A 23534-nucleotide genomic window follows, 5' to 3' on the forward strand; every position below is an offset into this window, starting at 1 on the left:
GCCAATCCTCCGGCACAATCCCCGTTTCTAATGACATCTGAAAGATCTCCGTCAGAGCTCCTGCTATCTCTACACAAACTTCCCTCAAGGTCCTGGGGAATATCCTGTCAGGACCCGGAGATTTATCCACTTTTAAATTTCTTAAAAGCGCCAGTACTTCCACCTCTTTAATTGTCATAGGTTCCATAACTTCCTTACTTGTTTCCCACACCTTACACCATTCAATATCCTTCTCCTTAGTGAATACCGAAGAGAAGAAATCGTTCAAAATCTCTCCCATCTCCCTCGGCTCCACACATAGCTGACCACCCTGATTCTCTAAGGGACCAATTTTATCCCTCACTATCCTCTTGCTTTTAATATAACTGTAGAAGCCTTTCAGATTTGAAGTGGACATTGCGTGTAAAGTTTCCATATTTGGTGCAGAGATTTGATGTTTGCCAAGCTTTTGGAGGTTGTGATCCTTAGTTTGAATGAATTCCAGCTAAGCATAAACTTGGCAGTGACCAATATTAAAATGGTGCCTGAACTTGTACGACGACAGTGCATTCTTGCTAGAATGATTGGTAAGAGTGTGGCACCAATTCTAAAAGTAAAGATTTCCTTTATTTATCACATTTACATTGAAACATAGAGTGAAATGCGTCATTTGCATCAATGACCAACAGAGTCTGAGGATGTGCTGGTGGCAACATCTTGTTTCTGTGCTTCCACAAGTGTCTCCATACTTCCAACGCCAATTTAGCATCACATAACTTTCTAAACTTAACCCTATCCAGCTTGTCTTTGGACTGTGGGAGGAAACTGGATCAGCTAGAGGAAACCCATACAGTCACGTGGAGAACGTACTAGACTACATTGGGAATCGAACCCCCTATCTTACAGATGACACTGTGAAGTGTTGCGGTAACCACTACAGTACCATGCTGCCCTTTGGGAGCAATAAGCAGGCAAGACTGACAGTGACATAGACTGGTTTCCTGCAGGTCCAATCCAAATTCTTTGAAAAATACAATTTTGCACATTTCAAAAAGAACAAAAGAACAAAGAACAATACAGCACAGTACAGGCCATTCGGCCCACAATGTTGTGCCGACCCTTAAACCCTGCCTTCCATATAACCCCCCACCTTAAATTCCTCCATATACCTGTCTAGTAGTCTCTTAAATTTCACTAGTGTGTCTCCACCACTGACTCAGGCAGTTCATTCCACGTACCAACCACTCTCTGAGTAGAAAACCTTCTAATATCCCGCTTGAACTTTCCTCCCCTTACCTTAAAGCCATGTCCTCTTGTATTGAGCAGTGGTACCCTGGGTAAGAGGTGCTGGCTGTCCACTCTATCTATTCCTCTTAATATCTTGTATACCTTTATCATGTCTCTTCTCATCCTCCTTCTCTCCAGAGAGTAAAGCCCTAGCTCCCTTAATCACTGATCATAATGCATACTCTCTAAATCAGGCAACATCCTGGTAAATCTCCATTGTACCCTTTCCAATTTCCTCTCTCCTGTAGCTGCATAACAGAAAACTAAAATTGGATCTGCTTCTCTGACTTTTGTTTATCCTACAAGTAGTATTTCTTACCTACCTACAGGAAAGATATCAAAAAGACTGAAAGAGTACAGAGATAATTTACAAGGATGTTATTGGGACTGGAGGACATGAGTTATGGTGAAAGTTTGAACAAGTTGGGACATTATTCCCCAGAGCACAGGAAAATGAGAGAAGATTTGATAGAGACATATAAAACTATGATGGGTATAGATAGTGGAAAAAGCCTGCTTGCATTTACCCTGAGGTTGGGTGTGACTAGAACTAGAGGTCATTGATTAAGAGTGAAAGGTGAAAGGTGAAATGTTGAAGGGGAAAATGAAGGGGAACTTCTACACAGAGGATAGTGACAGTGTGGAATAAGGTACCAGTGGAAGCGATAGATGTGGGTTTGATTTCAACATTTGAGAGGTTTGGATAGGTACATAGATGGTAGGGGAATGGATGACTTTGTCCAGGTGCAGACCGATGGGACTAGGCAGAATCATAACTTGGCATGGACTAACTGGGCCAAGGGGCCTACTGCTGTGCTGTGGTGACTCTGTAAGTTTGCTGATGACACAAAAGTTGGGGGTGTTGTGGATAGTCTGGAGGCTTGTCAGAGGTTACAGCGGGACATCGATAGGATGCAGAACTGGGCTGAGAAGAATGCACTGCCCGCAGCGCCAGTGGAGGCAGATACAATAGGGTCTTTCAACCCAGATACGTGTGAAGTGGTTCATTTTTATAGGTCAAATTTGAAGGCAGAATATAATATTAATGGTAAGACTCTTGGCAGCGTGGAGGATCTGTGAGATCTTGGGGTCCATGTCTATAGGACACTCAAAGCTGCTGCACAGGTTGACAGTGTTGCTAAGAAGGTGTATGGTGTGTTGGCATTCATCAACCGTGGGATTGAGTTCAAGAGCTGGGAGGTAATGTTACAGTTATATAAGACCTTAGACCACACTTGGAGTACTGTGCTCAGTTCTGGTCACCCCACTACAGGAAGGATGTGGATACTATAGACAGAGTGCAGAAAAGATTTTCAAGAATATTGCCTGGATTGGACAGCATGCCTTATGAGAATAGGCTGTGTAAACTTAGCCTTTTCTTCTCGGAGTGATGGAGGATGAGGTGTATAAGATGATGGGGGGCATTGATCGTGAGGATAGCCAGAGGCTTTTTCCCAAGGCTGAAATGGCTAACACAAGGGGACATAGTTTTAAGGTGCTTGGAAATAGGTACCGAGGGGATGTCAGGGGTAAGTTTTTCGCACAGAGAGTGGTGGGTGCATGGAATGCACTGTCAGCGACGGTGGTAGAGGTGGATACAATAGGGTCTTTTAAGAGACTCTTAAATAGGTACATGGAGCTTAGACAAATAGAGGGCTTTGCAGTAGGGAAATTCTTGGCAGTTTCTAGAGTAGGTTACATGGTCGGCACAACATTGTGGGCCAAAGGGCCTGTAATGTGCAGTAGATTTCTATGTTCTATAACCTCTTGCAAATGCAAGGTCTTGCACTTTGGTAGTTTAAAGGCAAGGGGGAAATACACTGTGTGATAAACAGAATCAGAATCATAATCTGGTTCAATATCACCAGCATGCATTGTGAATCTTCTTGTTTTGTGGCAGCAGTGCATTGCATTACATCATAATAAAAATTATAAATTACAACAGGTATATAAAAGTAAAGAGAGGGATAGAATACTGGGGTTTCAATGGGTTCATGGGTTCAATGTCCATTCAGAAATTTGATGGTGGTGAAAAACAAACTGTTCCTAAAATACTGAGTGTGTGTCATCGGGCTCCTGTGCTTCCTCTTTGATGGTAACAATCTGAAAGAGGGTATGTCATGGATGCTGGGGAGGCTAGTGCCCACGATGGAGCTAGCTGAGTTTACAACTTTCTGCAGGTTTTTCCAATCCTGTGCATTGGCCCCTTCACAGCAGACAGTGACGCAACCACAGTACATCTCTAGAGGTTTACAAGTGTCTTTGGAGACATGCCAATTCTCCTCAAACTCCCAATGAAATATAGCCACTGGTGTGCCTGCTTCATATTTGTATCAGTATGTTAGGCCCAGGGCAAATCTTCAGAAATGTAGACACCCAGTAACTTGAAACTGCTTACCCTTTCCTCAGCTGTCCCCTGGTGTGTGTTTCTCTTGACTTTCCGGTGCTAAAGTCCACAATCAACATTGAACGCAAGATTGTCATTGTAACACCACCCAACCAGCCGATCAATCTCACTCCAGTACGCCTCCTCTGAGATTCTCCAAATAATTGTGTCAATGCAAATTTACACATTGGTATTTTTGCTGCGCCTAGCCACACAGTCATGGGTGTAGAGAGAGTAGAGCTAAGCACTCATCCTTGAGGTGCACCAATGTTGATAGTCAGCGAAGAGGAGATGGTATTTCTAATCCATCCAGACTGTGATCTCCTGGTGTGAAAGTCAATGATCCAGTTGCACAGGAAGGTACAGAGTTCCAGGTTTTGGAGTTTATTTTATTAGAACTGAGGGTATAATTGTGTTGAACACTGAGCTGAAGTCAATAAACAGTAGCCTGACAAAAGTATTACTATTGTCCTTGTGATCCAGGACCAAGTGGAGAGCCAGTGGTATTGTATCTGCTGTGGGCCTATTGTGGTGATGGGAAAATTGCAGTGGGTCCAGTTCCTTGCTTAAGCAGGAGTTGATTCTAGCTATGACCAACTTCCCAAAGCATTTCATCACAGTAGATGTGAATACCACTGGGTGATAGTCTTGGAAGCAGCTCACCCTACTCTTCTTGGGCACTGGTATGATTGAAGCAGGTGTGAACCTCCAACTGCAGCAGTGAGAGATTGAAGATGTCCTTGTACATTTCCAACAGTTAGTTCACACAGGTTTTCAGAGCCCTACGAGGCACACCATCAGGCCTTAACGTCTTGCAACAGTTCACCAGCTTAAAAGATGCTCTCACGTTGGCCACCAAGCCAGAGATCACAGGGTCATCAGATGCTGCAGAGATTCACACAGATGCAGTTTCATTCTCCCTTTCAAAGCGAGCAGAAATTGAGTTCCTCTCGGCGTGAAGCATCACTGTCACTCACGATGGTAGATTTCACTTTGTAGAAAGTGACGGCCTGCAAACCCTGCTGGAGCTGACATACTTCCAATTCCGTCTCTAACTGCAATCAGAATTGTTTTCTCCCTCTTACTATAACTTTCCGTAGGTTGTACCTGGACTTCTTGTCTAGTTCCTGATCACCACAGATCTAGCCCTCAGCATACTACGAATCTCCTGGTCCATCCACGGTTTTTGATTTGCGTACGTTTTCAAAGGCACACACACTCATCCACACAGGTTTTTTAGAAGCCAGTGACAACTGTGGCATGTTCATTCAGACTCAAAGATGAATCCTTGAATATTGTCCAGTCCATTGGCTCAAAGCAGTCTTGTAAGCGCTCTTCTACCTCCCTTCACTATACCATCTTGGTCCTTACCACTGGTCCTGTGGCCCTTAGCCTCTGCCAATACTCAGGAAGTAGAAGTACAGCCAGGAGATCAGACTTTCCAAAGTGTGGGTGTGGGATTGGCATGGTAAGGCTTCTTGATGGTGCTCTAATGGTAGTCAACTATGTTGGATCATCAGGTTCCACAAGTGATACGTTGGTGGTAATTGTTCAGATACTTCTTCCAGCCTGGTTAGGGAAGGGATCACTGTGTGCAGTTTTTATGCTTGCTAATTATGTTGCTCAGCTCCTCCTGTGCCTGCTTCACATTGGCCTGAAGTGGAATGTACATTTTTACCAGGATAATGGCAGGAAATTCCCTTGATGGGTAAAGTGGATGGCATTTGACTGCTTGATCTTCCAGGTTGGGTGAGCAGGACTGAGACAGAACCGTCATGTTTGTGAACCATGAAGACACAGCTTAGGTGGGTTAATGGCGCCTAATGGCGTCTCCTTTGCTTGCATCTTCAGAAACAGCTCTACTTTTCCCTTTCAGGGTTCTTTTGAAGACCCTGACCTGGAGTTAAACACAAACTACAGTTCTTTGCAGGAATGGGACCTGCTCTCAGGGTTTCACAATTGGCCGTTGTTTGGCACGCCAAGGGCTCAGCCTAAGAGCGCGGCTGGCCTTCGGAGGACTGAGTTTTCGTGGCTCTGGAGATGGAGGAATCAGAGGTTGGTGTCCAAGCAGAAGACGAGTGTGTCATGGGAGATGGAAGATGCAAGGCTGTGTGCCCGGAGACCCGAGATCTTTGGGCACAGAGCTCGGAAAAAGCGACACAACGGACTTTTAACATCATAAACCAGTGAGTTGTTTGTTAAGTCTCCCCTCTCGCTGTGAAACAGAGATAGCTCTTTTGCCCTTATTAGGGAGAGAGAGAGCCTGTGGTATGTCGAATGCTGGCTGAACAATGTAGTCTTTGGAGTACTGCAAGTCTGTGTCTTTGCTGTTGCCTTGCTCACGTCTGAGCGCTTGGTGGTGGGTGCCGATACTTTTTTTTTGCTGGTGGGGGAGGCGGGATTGTTGCCTGCTGCCGCTTACATGTGGGAGAGAGGGGAGCTGGGGGGACTTTGGGGTTCTAACATTTCACTGTCATTCATTCTTTGGGGGCACTCCTCTGTTTTTGTGGATGGTTGCGAAGAAAAAGTATTTCAGGATATATATTGTATACATTTCTCTGACGTTAAATGTACCTTTGAAACTTCTGAAACCTTTGAATGATAATGCATGCTGCCCCTCCACTGCCTTTAAAGACCCTGCTGTCCTGTTATTGTGGAGAATGGTGAAGCCATCAAGCTGCAGCGCTGTTTCCAAAATGAAGGGTGTGAGCCACGTTTCCGTGAAGCTAAGTACACAATAGTCTCTGATGTCTCTCTGCCATAGCAATCTTGCTCTGAAGTCTTCAATTTTATTTTCCAGATATTTCAGGATAGTCGGGAGTGGAAGTCTAAAACCTTTGCATCTCAATTGAACTTGTAAACTGGTGTGAGGTCCCTGCTTCCAGTTTCTTAAAGGGGAACGATAATCGCAACCCAAGTCCGCCGTCCGAGGTTTGTCGATTTAATGTATTGATAGATTTTTTTTTTCAAATTCTTAAAACAATGCTACTTACTGAAGTACCTGTGGCTGTGACCATGGTAATTAATAATAATAAATACAAGAGATTCAGAATAAGCACAAAGTAAGATTCGACAAACAAGGTGGAAGTGAATAATAAGGTAGTGAAACCGCTTTCCAAAAACTTTTAATTAAAACAATGAATCTTGCACAATTTAGCTTCTTGGATTGTTCTCAGAAAAATAAACTAAATAATGGAAGGTCATGCAGAACTAGAAAGTTTTAGTATCACTGACATACATTGTGAAATCAGTTGTTTTGAGGCAGCAGTACAGTGCAAGACATAAATATTCCTTTAAATTACAGTAAATAGTACAAAAAAAGAGTGAAGTAATGTTCCCGGATCCATGGACCATTCAGAATTCTGATGGCTGAGGGAATGAAGTTGTTCTTAAAATGTTGAGTGTGTGGCTTCAGGCTTCCTCCCTGATGGTTTAGTGAGAAGAGGGCATGTCCTGGGTGATGCCTAATGATGAATGCCACCTTTTTGAGGCATAGCCTTTTGAAGATGTCCTTGACAGTGGGGAGGCTAGTTCCCATGATGGAGCTGGCTGAGTTTACAACCCTCTGCAGCTTTTTTCTGATCCTGTGCGCTGACCTCTCCGTACCAAATGGTGATGTAACCAGTTAGAATGCTCTCCATTGTATATCTGTAGAAATTGCTGAGATCCTTTGGTGATAGATCAAATCTCCAAGAACTCCAAATGAAAAATAGCCACTGGCATGCCTCCTTCATAATTGTATCAGTATGTTAGGCCCAGGATAGACCTTCAGAGATGTTGACACCAAGGCATTTGAAACTGCTCCCCTTTTCCAATGCTGACCCCTCTAAGGACTGGTGTGTGTCTCCCTTGGCTTTCCTTTGTTGATGTCCAAAATGAACATTTAGTGCAAGGTTATTGTTTTGGCACCACTCAGCCAGCCAATCTATCTCACTCCTCATAACCATCTGAGATTCTGACCATTGTGTCATCAGCGAACTTATAGATGGTGCTTGTGCTGTGCGTATCCACACAGTCATGGGTGTAGAGAGAGCACAGCAGCGGGCTAAACACACTTCCTTGAGTTGCGCCGGTGTTGATTGTCAGTGCAGGTAGTTACTTCCGATCTATATTGACTAAGGTTTCCTGATGAAGAAATCAGGAATCCAGTTGCAGAAGGAGGTACAGAGGCCCAGCTCTTGAAGCTTGCTGATTAGTACTGAGGGGGTGATGGTGTTAGACGTGGAGCTGTTATCAATAAGCAGCAGCCTGATGTAGGCATTGCTCTTGTCCATGTGGTCTAAGGCCAGTGAAAAGCCAGTGAGGTTGCCTCTACTGCATTCCAGCAATACAAACCTATATCTCACCAGATATAACTGAAGTCAGCCAGTGCCACCCTGGTCATAGTAGAGGCGCTAAACTTTAGGTGTCTAATCAAATCAGAACCTGTTGAGTACAGAGAATTAGATGGCATAACCAACAGGCAAGAGCTGTGTAAGTTCCTGCCAAAAACTACCCTCAGCCTCTGAACGAAGCCTAGTATATTTGGGTGACAGCTTGTGACAGAAGACTGACATTGGTGCAAGATACATCCCAGCCTCCCACTATCTGAAAGAAACACATTGTTGGTGAGGGCACGAGTCTCTAAAGTGTGCGTGACAGGAAGAGTGCAGTTCAGCTGCAGCAGGATGAAGGTTACTGCTGTAGCTTTTCATTTAACTTCCTTTCTTTGCTGCCCATTCTTGAACAGACCGCAGCTCATCTGCAGCCAGCCAACTGAATGCCCACAATAAAGGTCTCCACTAATGGTATGTGTCAAAACCACATGTAATCAACCCGCCCTGCCCAAACCATCAACCCTATCTGATAAATCAGATGAAGTACTCATCTACTCTTTGCTTTTGTCCTGCCTTTTCCATTGAAATTCACTCTGCAATTCATGCATATCCTGACAAAAAAATCTGACGATTTTAATATGAAATTTAATTTGTAAAACAAGGACATAAAACTTGCAATAATACCAGGTCACCTAGGGTGACCTCATTGAAACCTATCAAATGCTGAAAGGCCTTGCTGGAGAGGATGTTTCCTACGGTGGGGGAATCTAGGACCAGAGGACGCAGCTTCAGAATAGAGGGGTGTCCTTTTAGAATGGAGATGAGGAGGAATTTCTTTAACCAGAGAGTGGTCAATCAGTGGAATTCGCTGCCACAGGCGGCTGTGGAGGCCAAGTCATTGGGTGTATTGAAGGCAGAGGTTGATAGATCCTTGACTAGTCAGGGCATGAAGGGATATGGGAAGAAGGCACGAGATTGGGGCTGAGAGGGAACTGGATCAGCAATGGAGCAGACTCGATGGGCGAAACAGCCTAATTCTGCTCCATAATCTAATGGTCTTATACGGGCCCCTTAAGTATGCTCCGCCATTCAGCAAGATTATGTCTGATCTGATATCATCTATTTTCCTACAATGAGATCATCTCACTGTTATAGGGTCTTCTAGCACAGAAACAGGTCTCTCAGCCCAACATATCCCTGAAAGTTGCCTCATAGGTAGATAGGGTAGTTAAGAAAGCTTATGGGGCGTTAGCTTTCATAAGTCGAGGGATAGAGTTTAAGAGTCGCGAGGTAATGATGCAGCTCTGTAAAACTGTGGTTAGGCCACACTTGGAGTACTGTGTCCAGTTCTGGTCGCCTCACTATAGGAAGGACGTGGAAGCATTGGAAAGGGTACAGAGGAGATTTACCAGGATGCTGGCTGGTTTGGAGAGTATGGATTATGATCAGAGATTAAGGGAGCTAGGGCTTTACTCTTCGGAGAGAAGGAGGATGAGAGGAGACATGATAGAGGTATACAAGATATTAAGAGGAATAGATAGAGTGGACAGCCAGCACCTCTTCCCCAGGGCACCACTGCTCAATACAAAAGGACATGGCTTTAAGGTAAGGGGTGGGAAGTTCAAGGGGGATATTAGAGGAAGGTTTTTTTACTCAGAGAGTGGTTGGTGCGTGCAATGCACTGTCTGAGTCAGTGGTGGAGGCAGGTACACTAGTGGAATTTAAGAGACTACTAGACAGGTATATGGAGGAATTTAAGGTGGGGGAGGGTTATATGGGAGGCAGGGTTTAAGGGTTGGCACAACATTGTGGGCCGAAGGGCCTGTACTGTGCTATACTATTCTATGTTCTATATTCATACTGACAATTATAGCCACAGATACTAAACATGTGTGCCCACATTTGGGCTGCAGCATTGAGGATGACTTGATTCCATTCTGATTTTGCAGTTCAAAGTCAAAATCAAATAGGATCTGGCAGTTAAGACCACTCTCAGGGTAGTGGAACACCACCTTATATTCCATCTAGGTAGCCTCCAATCTGATGACATGAACATTGATTTCTCCTACTGGCAAATTTTACCCCCGCCCCCTTCCCTCTTCTTCTATTCCCCACTTTGGCCTTTAACCTCTTCTTACCTGCCTATCACTTCCCCCGGCTCTCCTCCTCCTTCCCTTTCTCCTATGGTCCACTCTCCTCTCCTTTCAGATTCCTTCTTCTCCAGCCCTTTACCTTTCCCATCCAGCTGACTTCACCTATGTGGTAAACTATGTGTATACCTGTCTGGACCTGCCCCTCTGCTGACTGCTCCTGTGGCTCCTCCCACAGACCCCTGTATAAAGGCGATCGGGGCACTGCTCCTCCCTCAGTCTTCGAGATGTCGTGCTCCCTTTTGCTGTTAATAAAAGCCTATCGTTCACTTCCAGTCTCCGAGTTATTGATGGTGCATCAACCTTCTAGCTTGCCCTCCTTCCCCTCTCCCCAACTTTTAATTCTGGCAACTTGGCCCTCCCTTTTCAGTCCTGAAGAAGTGTCTCGGTCCGAAACATCGACTGTTGATTCATTTCCTGACCTGCTGAGTTCCACCTGCATTGTGTATGTGTTGCTTAGGATCCGGGAGGTGTCGAATGGAACACAATGAGAATATCCAATTGGTGCGAATAAGTGGTTTGCATGGACTCACTGCTGTTTATCACTATTTATTCCAGTTCAGACGATAGGCCCTGATTACAAAATATTAACTACTTCTCTCTTTGCAGACCCTAACTGACCTCCAAGTAATCTTTATGTTTACTTCAGCTTCCGCCTACCACAACAATTTGCTGTGGAATTCAACCGCTTTTAAAAACAAGATAATGCTGAGAAAATGAGAGGTGCATAGACTAAATTCACTGCAACAGCAAGACAAGGCTAAAACCTTGGGAATTCCTAGCAAAACATTTCTTGAAACAAGAACAGAAAATGAAGGAAACACCCGGCAGCTCAGGGCGCTGTGGAAAGAGAAAAATAATTTTTGAGCTCAGAGTCCTTTTTTATAATTACATTTGTGCTTTTCGATCTCACTGCCACCATTGCTGCCCGGTGTGGAGGGCATGTGGTTGGATAAACTTGGGTTGTTTTCTCTGGAGTGTCGGAGGCAGAGGGGAGATCTGTCAGAGGTTTACCAGACTGAGAGGCATAGATAGAGTGGACAGGGTATCTGTTTCCCAGGGCGGAAATGTCTAATCCCAGAGGACATGCATTGAAGGTGAGAGACGGAGGATTCAAAGGGGGTGGGAGGGGCAATTTTTTACTCAGAGAGTCATGGATACCTGGAATTCGCAGACTGGTATGGTGGTAGAGGCAAATGCATCAGGGGCTTTTAAGAGGCATTTGCATAGACACAGGGATATATAGAGGATGGAGAAACATTGACATGGTGTAGGTCGAAGGGATTAGAGCCTGGGTGTTTTTGATTTGCTTTTTAGCTGGTTCAGTACAACATTGTGGGCCGAATGGCCAGTTCCTGGGTTGTACTGTTCTATGTTCTATTGCAACCTATTTCAATATGCGTCACCTTCTAAAATGACCATTGTTAAATTTACATCATTTAAAGAAGTTTATCCACCGTGGAAGCATCTGAACATAATTCAACAAGCTCGTTGGCATCTGAGGGAATAAGCATCTTGTCGGCCATGACAGTGATCAACAGGAAACATGTTTTATTCAATTTTTTTACAGTGCAGTTTTTATAGCCTCATAAAGAGAGCTGTGTTCTGTGATAAACGAGGAAACAATTTATGTAATTGTTATTAGCAGGATAAGCATTGATCAGAATCCCAGGGATAAATCGGTATTTGTTCCCACCCAACAGGGCATTCAGGTTCTCTGCTCAGACTCCCAAAATGTCAGCCTGAATTAGATCTCCAGAACAGGACTCAAGCCTAGAGCCTTGAGAGAAGCCGGATTGTTGCCCGCTGAGTCAAAGCTGACTGTTGACTGGCAGAAGATCAGGTAAGAACGGTGTAATCTCTTCTCTGTATGGTGGTTCTAGAGTGTTCTTAGGCTTTTGTGTCTTCCACCCAGTGGGAGTGAGGAGAAGAGAGAATGACTGGGGTGGGTGGGATCTTTAATTATGCTGGCTGCTTTTCCAAGGCAGCAAGATGTGTCTTCTTCTTAAGACCAATACCTACATCGTGGCATAGAGTCGTCAAAGTCCTCTGTCCTGGACCAGTCTTCAAGTCTAGGATTGGCCCATCTATACATCTTCTAGGTGAAGATCTTCCTCATCAAGGGATGAGGTTTTAGGAGATCCTGTTGATGTTCCTATATCACTGGGTTTTAATGGGATGGAGGTGTTTGCCTCATTCCCAACCCTCCTCCTTTCACAGCCAGGCTCAGTAATGTCCATGGAGGGGTTGCAGTGAGAAGTGTAGACATGGTTAATAGAAGGAAGCTGGTTTTCATGTCAGACCAGGCTGTGTTCACAACTACGTAATCAACAAACCATTCAGAAACTTTGAAGTGAAGCGGTTACTCGGATGTCAAGAGCAACCCAAGGAGAAGGTGCCAAGAGCTCAGAGCGTTGGTGGTGTCTGGAATTAGAGTTCCTGGTGCTGATTGGTTGTTATTAGGCTAAATGGTGACATACTGATATACCTCCTGTTCCTAATAAAATGGCCACTGAATCTTCTGCTGCTGTGGCCCATACACTTCAAGTTTCAATGACTAGTACATTCTGAGAAGCTCTTCTGCACACCTCTATTATAATGTGTGGTTATTTGGGATACTGTCACCTTCCTGTCAGCTTGAACCACTCTGGCCATTCTCCTCTGATCTCTCTTATTAACAAGACAATTTTTCCCACAGAACTGCTGCTCATCGGATGTCCTTTTTTGGTTTTTGTACATTCCCTGTACACTCTAGAGACTGTTGTGCATGAAGATCCCAAGAGAACAGCAGTATTTGAGATACTCAGATCACCCCACCTGGCACCAACAATCATTCCACAGTCAAAGTCACTAAGAACACATTTCTTCCCCCATTCTGGTGTTTGGTCTGAACAACAACTGAACTGCTTGACCATGTCTGCATGCTTTTTTGCGTTGGGTTGCTGCCCCATGATTGGCTGATTAGATATTTGCATTAACAAGCAGGTGTACAGGTGGGCACTCAGTGTATACCACTGTACTTTACCCGGATGTTACAATAGGAATCCTGCACAGAACGAGAGGGACCACAGGTTCGGACGTTTGGTGTATGTGCTTGGCTGAGAAGCCAGTGGTTGGCCTGGGGTAACCAGCCAGATGGCGCAGCCAGCATGAAATGCTTTTGCTACTGGCCTGATGTTCGGATGGATGGGCGCTGTCTCCAAAACTGCTTAGCACACCAAATGTTTGTGAGGAACTCAGCGCAAAAATATTCACAGGCAACCTAACTCAAGCTCAGGGTTTTGTAAGTAGCAGAGTAGCCTCCTCGCCGACTGTCATCCCTCGAGCCAGACTTGTGTTCGTGACTTTTGTTTTGTGCCTAATGGACCAGCACAACATAGTGGGCTGAAGGGCCTGAGCTGTACTGTATTGTTACATGTTCTGTGCAGAAAATGGGAGTAATTTAGTGTATCATTCATTAAAAGCTAGTCTAAAGATGCAGCAAATAATGAGGACAACGAACAGAATGTTTTTAGTTATTGCAAGGGGAACCGAATGCAAAAGTTGCAGTTATATTATAATCCTGAAGGGTGGTTTTCCTGATAGACTTGGCTGCGTTGAAAACTCACGTAGGGTTTGCAAGAATGCAGAGATGAGCAATTGTTTCTATGGTTATCTATGTCTTAGCCCAGACATGGGGAACAAATTCCCTAAGTCACCTCAGCAAACAGTGCAGATGTATTGAACCAGATAACCATCGAGCTCTTGGGAAAGGTTAAATAGGCTTTAATTCCTGGAGTACAGGAGAATGAGGGGAGATCTGTTAGAAATTATAAGGTGTATAGACAGGGCAAGTACAAGCAGGCTTTGTCCATTGAGGGTGAGTGAGACTAGCACTAGAGGTCACAGATAAAGGATGAAAGGTGAAATATTTAAGGGGAACCTGAATGGGAACTTCTTCACTCAGAGGGTGGTGAGTGTGTGGAACAAGCTACCAGTGGAAGTGGTGGCTGCAGGTTCGATTTCATATTTAAGAGAAGTTTGGATAAGCACAGTACTGTGTAGAAGACTGAGGCACCCTAGATTTTTTTATATGGCTTCAGATGGTATGGCCTCCTCAAGCCCTGATCTCACCATCTTCGAGGCTGTCTGCAGTTACCTGGAGAGATGGAAGCAAGCGAGACAAAGTGCATATAGTGACGAACACAGGTAAGCTGTGCAGCAAACAGACGGATATACAGATAGACATTCGGTATCAGTTTACCAGGGTTGAAATGTCTAATATTAGAGGGTGCAGATTTGTGAGAGGGAGAAAATTTAAAAGAGATATGTGGGGCAAGCGACCTTTGACACAGGGCATTTGAGTGGCTCTTGGATAAACAACATACTCCAAGAGGACCACAACCTTCTGATTTGGAGGCTTGCGTGCCTCAGTGACCCAGAGAGCTATGCCGGTTGGAGTCAGGGCTTATTGTTTTGACTCTTGGTAGGGTCAAATGCCAAACAGTTCAAAGGGTAGAGGCCAGACTAAGAGTGGTCCACCAATCCTCCCGGTTCGGGGGTTCAGCTCAGGGTTAACAAACCCTGTCTGGTCAAACAAAATTGTTATGGAAACAGCAATGAAGAACCCTTCTACATCTGAGTGCAAGAGTATTCCTGAGTTTCCACCCGGGATTTGCGTGGCTGACAGTAGTGAAGACCGAGAGGAAGGAAGCCCTGAACATCGCCAGAGATGAAGGACCTTCATTGCTGCCCTAAACACCAGTAAGTAAGGATAAAAACATGAATCTGTGGAGACTGGAGATATATGGATCATAAGGGATTAGGTGTTATCATCTTAGTTAGTTCAATACAACTTTACATGCCGACGGCCCTGTTCCTGTGCTGTACTATTCAATGCTCTACAGTAAGTAGGTCAGAGATGAAAGCCATGTGGGTGGGGATGTCTAAGCCTGGGTCATAGGTAGAAACCAGAATATAACCTGGACCCCGTTTAAAATGTGCGTGACTATCATGATTTCAGATGTGAATGACAGACCACCTTAGACCTCTGTTCCTCTGTTTTCAATTGTGAGGGAGAGTGGCCGAAAATGGTAATGCTTTGTGTGAAAGGATTTCAATGATAAAACTGAGTCATTATTTGCGTGTTCAAGTGCCCACACACACACACACACACACACACGAATTGAAACTACATGTAATTCAATGGCGCACTTCTCTGAACATAGAAACCTAAACTTCTTTTTTAAATGAAACCACACCAAGTAGGTGTGACCACATCCATAATTAGCCTAAGTTTTAATAGGTAATGTGTGAAACGAGATATACGAAATCACTCAAATAAACTATGAATTTCTACTTTACAATAATGATCATGCTTATGAGTAAGATTATTGCTGTGAGATCGTCAAAAGGTTACAAGATACTTTGCCTGTTTCAAAAACAGTGGGGTAACTCAGTAAAGTTAAAGCTTTATAATCAGAGCTGTTAGACCCTGGTCAGATTGGGCAGGGTCAGCCAAATGCACTCTCCTCCAACTTGCTCACATTCCTTAAAGACGTTTGGAATTGTTTGGGAATCATGCCTTCCTTAGGCCACGTGATCAGGTTGCAATTGGGGATTTGGTGATTTAAAACTGAGGTGTGTAGGCAATAATTCTCTCAGAGGGTGGTGAATGTCAGAAATTCTCATCACCAGTGCCTTGCGGAGAGTACACTCAATGGACACTTTTTAGCTACACCTGTAACTGTGGTGAACTACATATACCTGTCTGGACCCCCCCCCCCCCGCTGACTGCTCCTGTGGCTCCTCCCATGGACCCCGGTAAAAAGGCGATTGGGGACTCCGCCCGGTCTCAGTCTCCAGGATGCAGTGTGGTGGTCAATTGCTGCTTGTTCTTTCTTCCAGCCAATAAAAGCCGATATCTTGCCTCACGTCTCAGAGAGTTATTGATGGTGCATCAGTAACCCTGCTCATTATTACAAATATCTATTCAGCCCATCATGTGGCAGCAACTCAAAGCATAAAAGCATGCAGACATGGTCAAGGGGTTCAGTTGATGTTCCGACCAAATATCAGAATAGAGAAGAAATGTGATTTAAGTGACTCTGACCATGAAATGATCGTTGGTGCCAGACAGGGTGGTTTGAAGCTACTGATCGCCTGGGATTTTCACGCACAACAATTACTGGAGTTTACAGAGAAAGGAGTGATAAACAAAAAAACATCCAGTGAGCAGCAGTTCTATGTGTGAAAACAGCTTGTTAATGAGAGAGGTCAGGAGAATGGCCAGACCGTTTCAAGCTGACAGGAAGGCAACATTAATTCAAATAACCACACATTAAAACAGTGGTGAGCAGAACATCATCTCTGAACGCACAGCACATCGAACCTTGAAGTGGATGGGCCATACCAGCAGAAGACCACAAGCATACTCAGTGGCCAATTTATTAGGTGAGGAAGGTGCACGATAAAGTGGTCACTGAGTGTAGATCAATGGGGTCATTTAAAAATTAAGCAGTTGCATTTTGGCAAAATTTGGAAACTAAGGCCAATGGAGAACAGGGGAGGAGGCCTGGGGCTGATCAACCATTATGATATTGAATAGCAGAGCAGGCTTGAGAAGAAGGCATGTCTCGGATGGTGATGGTTCTTAATGATGGCCAGTGCCTTCCTGAGGCACCACCTTTTGAAGATGTGTTTGATGGTGGGGAAGCTTGTATTTGTGATGGAGTTCAATGAGCCTAAAGCTCTCTGCAGCCTCTTTCAATCCTGCACATTGGATGTTCCATACCAGGCGGTGATGAAACCAATCAGAACACTCTCTGTGGTACATCTATAGAAGTTTGCTGGACTTTGGTTACATACCAAATATTCTCAAATTCCTAATGGATTATAGATGTTGGTATCACTTCAGCATGATTGCATCAATGTGTTAGACTCTCCTTTGAGATGTTGATGCCCAGGAACTTGAAACTGCTCGCCATTCCACCACCGACCTGTCAATGAGTGTACGTTCTCCCAACTTCCCCTTCCTGATATCCACAATCAATTCCTTATTCTCGTTGATGCTGAGTGCAAAGTTGTTGATATGACACCACTTAACCAGCCAATCTAATCACTCCTGCATCGCACTCCCACTGCCATCTGAGATTAGGTTAAACATCTGTTTAGCCCAAGTGGGACAAGAGCTAGAAGGGCAAGCAAAACAGGTTGCTTCGCCATCCCTAGATGAGCAGGTCTGGATCTCCCCAACCCACAATGGTGATACCAGATTAGCAAATTTCCTGGACTATTGTATATTATTTTTGTCAGTACCTTAACATATTTTTAATCCACTTCATCTGATAAAATGTATTAAATATATTATAATAAAATTCCCAGTGAACGATGAAACTTAAAGGAGGTGCAGGAACCAGGGCCCCGGTGAATCGGAAGAGGAACGCAGGAAACATTACCGGTGTGAACTAGATGCCAAAGGGTCAGAATTTCTCAATGGACTGATAGCGAGTTACTGGGAGTGTTACTGCCACCACTTCTAGTGCAATCTCCTCCAAACAATGCCCTGAAAATCAGAGTAATACACACAAAATGCTGGGGGGGTGGGGGGGGGGGGGACTCAGCAGGTCAGGCAGCGTCTATGGAGAGGAATAAAGAGTTGACATTTCGGGCCAAGACCCTAGCGACCTGTCGACGATTTCTTCGTGTCTGTAGATGCTGCCTGACCTGCTGAGTTCCTCCAGCATTTTCTATATGTTACTCTGGATTCCCAGTATCTGCAGAATCTCATATGTAAACCTACTGGGGCATAGGTCGCTGACAGCAATTCACTAGAATACTCTGTCCTAGGCCAATCTTTCCAGTCGTCTCCAGGTGTAACTCATCTTCTTGGTATCAAAGATCCTTCCTCCCTGGTGGGATGAGGGCTCTGAAGCTTCCACTGTCATTTCTGTACTTCTGGGCTTTTACTAGATGGGGTTGCTAGTCCCACGCCTATCATTCCTCCTTTCACAGCCGAGCTTGGAACCATCCATGGCGGACTTGCTTAGCAACACTCCTCTCGACCTATTTCTGTGTTGTACCTCTCTAAGGTTCTAATCCCAAGATCTGCAGCAATGAGCAATGCCATGGTGGTATCAACCCTTCTTTGGGGCAATGAAACCTGGGGTTGTACCAAAAAATGATTCTGGGATAGACTCTGTCTGCACTGGCATTGACAAATCCTCATAACCTCAATTGGAAAACCATTGCAATATCGCTGCCCTGTCAGAAGTTTTTGCTGAAAGTATCAAGGTCATTTAAAAATTAACTACACTGGTCTCTGTGCACACACAATAGATGTGTGCCACCTCAAACAAATTCCCCTTCTCTAGTTCAGTTGAAAACAAAGAACTCACAGAGGCCATAAGCATTCCAGTCAACCCTTCTGCACCCTTTCCAAATCACTCACATCCTTCCTGTAATGGGGCATCCAGAATTATTATCCCTGATCTTTCAAACACTTCCCACCGCCTCACTAAATACATTGAATGAACCAGCCTCTGTAACCCTCAGGGATAGAGAACTCCAGAGATTCACCACCTTCTGTGAGAAGTTCCTGCATACCTCAGTTTTAAACGATCCTCCCTTTACCTTGTACCTCCATCCACTCAAATATCTCACCAATTGGTGGGGGCAGCACAGTAGCATAGCAGTTAGTGTAACATCTTACAGTGACCAAAAGGAATCTGTACTTCCTTCCCGTGAAAGCATGGGTTTCCTCCCACATTCCAGAGACATACAGGCGAGGGTTAGTGGGAACGATATGTTGACACCGGAAGCACAGCAACACTTGGTGGACACCTCTAGCATTGACTCAAATGATGCATTTGACTGTACATGTGACAAATAAAATTGTTGGTCCCTTTCCCACCTTGTGGCACACAGGAGGCTTTTTTTTTTGCTGTTTCCTTAGCATTTGTCTGTTTTTTTTATGAAGCCGATGCTCAACCCAGTGCAAATGGAAAGCGTGCAAGAGGCTGGCCAGATTCAAACCCTGGAGCATTTGCTTCGAAGTCCAGTTTTGATGCCAATACACCACCGGCCAACAGATAAAGCTAATCTAAATCAAATCTCATCAATGTTCCTCTCTGTGCTAGTCCCATTTGGTCAAAATCCCTCTACACCTTCCTTATCTACGTACCTATCCAACTGTCTTTTGAATGTTGTAATAATGCCCTAATTACACTAGTGTAATAGTGTGTTGACGCGTGGCCAAGTGGTTAAGGCGTTGGTCTAGTGATCTGAAGGTCGCTAGTATCAGCCTCAGCTGAGGCAATGTGTTGTGGCCTTGAGCAAGGCACTTAACCACACATTACTCTGCGATGACATCGGCCTAGCGCCTTTCCCTTGGATAACATCGGTGGCGTGGAGAGGGGAGACTTGTAGCATGGGCAACTGCCGGTCTTTCATACAACCTTGCCCAGGCCTCAGTCAACATCGAAATCGACGGACAGCCGAAGAAGAAGAAGAAGTGCCCTATCACTTCCTCGGGCAGCTTGTCCCATGGACCCCTCGTGCTCTATTAAAGGAGTTGACCCTCTAGCTTCTTCTCAATCATTCCCCTTTCATCTTAAAATGTGTGTAGAAATTTCTTCTCTCAGAAGGTGGTCAACCTCTGGGATTCTCGGCCCTCTAGATCATTAGATACATCTATAAAGCAGACAGATAAATATTTCAATGATCAAGGAAATAAGGGTCCTGAGGAAGTGTATTACATAATATAAAGCCATACAGCATAGTAGCAGGCCATTCTGCCTAAACAATGTTCCCTCTAAGGTGTAGGTGTGTGTGTGTGTGTGTGTGTGTGTGTGTGTGTGTGTGTGTGTGTGTGTGTGTGTGTGTGTGTGTGTGTGTGTGTGTGTGTGTGTGTGTGTGTCTCTGTTTGTGTGTGTATACATGCACGCACATCTGGTTTCTGATGCGGACGGTATTGACAACATCGAGTTTGCAATGATTTGTCTGCAAATTTTAGAACTGGCTTATTTATACTGTTTTTATTGCAGAAAATTATTGTTTCACTATGTCGAATTCCAAAGAAGCCGAGGGTGTGAAGCGCAAAAGAACTGCTAGTTCATTTAAAGCGGAATAGCTTCAGGTTTACTTCCACTTAAAAATTCAGTGCGCACATGTCGTTGTCACTGGGCAGAAGACTGCACAGCACTAGATTTTTGTGCACACTGGTCATTACAAGTAGAGGGAACATTGGGCCCAAATGGACTATGCCAATCAAAATACCCCTCTAACGGGTGCCATTTGCATGCTTTTAGCCCAGACCCCTCTAAACCAGGGGTGCACAGACTCCTCGGTTAATGGTAAGGCTCCATGGATGAAAAAGGTTGGGAAGCACTGCTCTGAACATTTCCCGTCCACGTTGATGTCCACATACATTTTAAATGCTGTTAATGTACCTGCCTCAGCTCGTTCCATAGACTGACAAGAGGAGTTGAGTCCAGTCTGGGCTAGTATTGAAAGGGGGGCTTATTATTATTCTTCAGATTTGGAATTGTTTATCACAGGTACCTTGAAGCATAGACAGAAATGTGTCGTTTGAGTTAACAACAAACCCAAGGGTAGGCTGGGATCAGCCCGTAAGTTTTGGTTTATTATTGCCACATAAACCAAGATACAGTAAAAAGCTTTTGTTCCGCATGTCAAAGACTGCTCCTTCAGTACATAAGTACACTCAGTGGCTACTTTCATAGGCATGCCTGCTCTTCAATGCAAATATCTAATCAGTCAATCACGTGGCAGCAACTCAGTGCATAAAAGCATGCAGACTTGGCCCTAGAGGTTCAGTTGCTGATCGACCAAACATCAGAATGGGGAAAGAAATGTGATCTAAGTGGCTTTGCCTGGGGAATGATTGTTGGTGCCAGATGGGGTGGTGTGAGTATCTCAAAAATGGCTGATCGCCTGGGATTTTCATGTACAGTGGCCTTTGGAGTTTACAGAGGGTGGTGCAAAAAGAACATCCAGTGAGCAGCAGTTCTGGGGGCAAAAACACATTGTTAATGAGAGAGATCAGTGGAGAACGGTCAGACTGGTTCAAGCTGACAGGAAGTTGACAGTAACTCAAATAACCACGCCTTATAACCGCAGCGTGCAGAAGAGCATCTCTGAACACACATCACATCGAATGTTGAAGGGGATGGGCTACAGCAGCAGAAGAGCACGAACACACATTCAGTGACCACTTTATGAGAGACAGGACGGCTACAGAGATAGTGCAGTGCAGGCAGACAAGTATTGCGCGACGCTCCCGGTGTGCATGATACGCGGCAGGTTTAGCGGTGAACTCCAGAACGAACAACGCGTATTTTGCAATTTCTCTGTTTTCAAGTATTTCCCTGTTTTCAAATTTATTTGACACGGGAATTAAACCGCGATGCATAATCCAGCCAAACGGGGCACAGCATAAACACCTCATCGGTAAGAAGTGCCTTTGAAACGTTACACACCTAGGACACCACTCTGTTTACCACGCCCGCACAGGATGCTGTCGTAATTGAGAGTCCTGTACAAGTTTAAAACCGCAAATATCAAGAGACTGGCCTCGCTACAGCTGCAAACTCGGCTGTTTGCACTCTCCACTCGATCTGGTTCTTTCCTGGCAGCGGGCGCCTTTTGGGGAAGTCCGAATCGTGGCTTGTATTTCAGCACCGAGTCACCCCGAAATAACTTGTAAACAATCGTAAAACAGACACATGCCTGGTAATTAAATTAAAGCCTTACCGTACGCTCTGACACCAACGAATGCCAGGTAGGCAAAGAGAAAACTTCTCAAAAACATCATGCAATGGGGAATTCAAACGCTCCGTGAATTTCTTAGTTCTTCGCGCGACACTCCCTCCAAAGTAGATGATTTTTAATTCGGTAACTCTTGACGTTTCGAGACAATGTCCGCGAATCGACCCGGAGCCCTGTCAATCTATGTGAGTGACGGCTCTCTCCCCCAATCGGAAGCTGAAGTTCTCCGGAGCTCCGCCTGGTTGAATTGACAGTTGTTGGCGCAGGAACCCCTCCTGACAGAGGCAACCAATGACTGCAGAAAATCTGGTGAGTGAACATACTGTAAAAATCACCAAACAAAAATAAAATTATCCGCCAGCGTGTTCTTTGTTTTGTACTTTTTCTCCCCACACTAAAAGTTTGGAAATGTGGCCTCAGCGTGTCATTTTGAGGAGAGTGATTACACACCCCATAATTTTATAAATGCTGTTAAGATTGCTTGTCGAGGGTGTGCTTTGGCGGTTAAAATGCTGCACAAGGTAAACAAATTATGGAGGTGAGTCATGGGAGAAAAATCTGGATCATTGCAAATAAGCAAATACTGATAATATGCAGAGTTATAAAGCACAGAAACCAGCTCTTCTGGCGACCATCTTCATCCTGGTTAAGTACCCACTAGGTTAACCCCACTTCCTAGAGCTGTTATTACCATATAATCATCAGGCTGCTGAACAGGCCGGGATAACTTTACTCAGCTCAAACAGAGTCATAGAAAAGTACAGCACAGAAACAGGCCCTTCAGCCATCAGATTTCTGAATAGACTTTGAACCCATGAACACTAACTCACTACTTTTTGCACTACTTACTTAATTTAATCATTATATATTTATATTTACTGTAATTCAGTTATTATTATGAGTGTGATTGATAAGTTTGTGGCCTAATGTAGAAGGAGATGAGTTATACAGCTCTCGTTACATGCACATGCAGTTCAACTCTTTGAGTGATTATGCAGAAAGTTTAAAGTTAATAACTCATCGGAGTGATTGATAAGTTCATGGCCTAAGGTAGAAGGAGACGAGTTATTAACTTTAAACTTTCTGCATAATCACTCAAAGAGTTGAACTGCGCGTGCATGTAACGAGAGCTGTATAACTCATCTCCCTCTACCTTAGGCCACACCCCTGCTGTGGACACTTTCTGGAGGTCCAAGATCCGTATGCTCCATGACCACTGGACTGAGTGTGTAAGTGTAGGAGGGGACTATGTTGAAAAATAGAAGTGCTAGGTTTTCTAAAATTGACTCCTTCTACCTTGGGCCACAAACTTATCAATTACCCCTCGTATGTATTGCAATGTACTGCTGCCACAAAACAACAAATTTCATGACATACGCCACCTGATTCTGATTCTAGCCCATACTGACTCAGTTATACTGCCTACTCCCATCAACTTACACCAGGACCAAAGCCCTCCACTCCCTCTTACCCACATACCTATCCAAACTTCTCTTAAACGTTGAAATCAAGCTTGCATCTGTCACTTCCGTTGGCAGCTCATTCCACACTCTCATGACTCTCTGAGTGAAGAAGTTTCCCTACATGTTCCCCTTAAACTTTTCAGTTTTCCTCCTTAAACCATGAGCTTAGACAGACAGACATACGTTA

General features: G+C 44.5%; 1 protein-coding gene across 3 annotated transcripts in view; it reads right to left on the reverse strand.

Moving 5' to 3' along the window:
• LOC140727036 (uncharacterized) overlaps nt 1-22074 on the reverse strand; it is an 85714-nt gene extending 63640 nt beyond the window's left edge. For all 3 annotated transcript variants that reach the window (XM_073044208.1, XM_073044207.1, XM_073044206.1), the window contains exon 1: nt 21870-22074. In XM_073044208.1, the coding sequence (XP_072900309.1) occupies nt 21870-21930 (61 nt within the window). In that variant the 5' untranslated portion in view covers nt 21931-22074. The remainder of the gene's footprint in view (nt 1-21869) is intronic.
• Nucleotides 22075-23534: the final 1460 nt, after the last annotated feature.

Source organism: Hemitrygon akajei, chromosome 4 (genome assembly GCF_048418815.1).
Source record: "Hemitrygon akajei chromosome 4, sHemAka1.3, whole genome shotgun sequence".
Taxonomy (NCBI): domain Eukaryota; kingdom Metazoa; phylum Chordata; class Chondrichthyes; order Myliobatiformes; family Dasyatidae; genus Hemitrygon; species Hemitrygon akajei.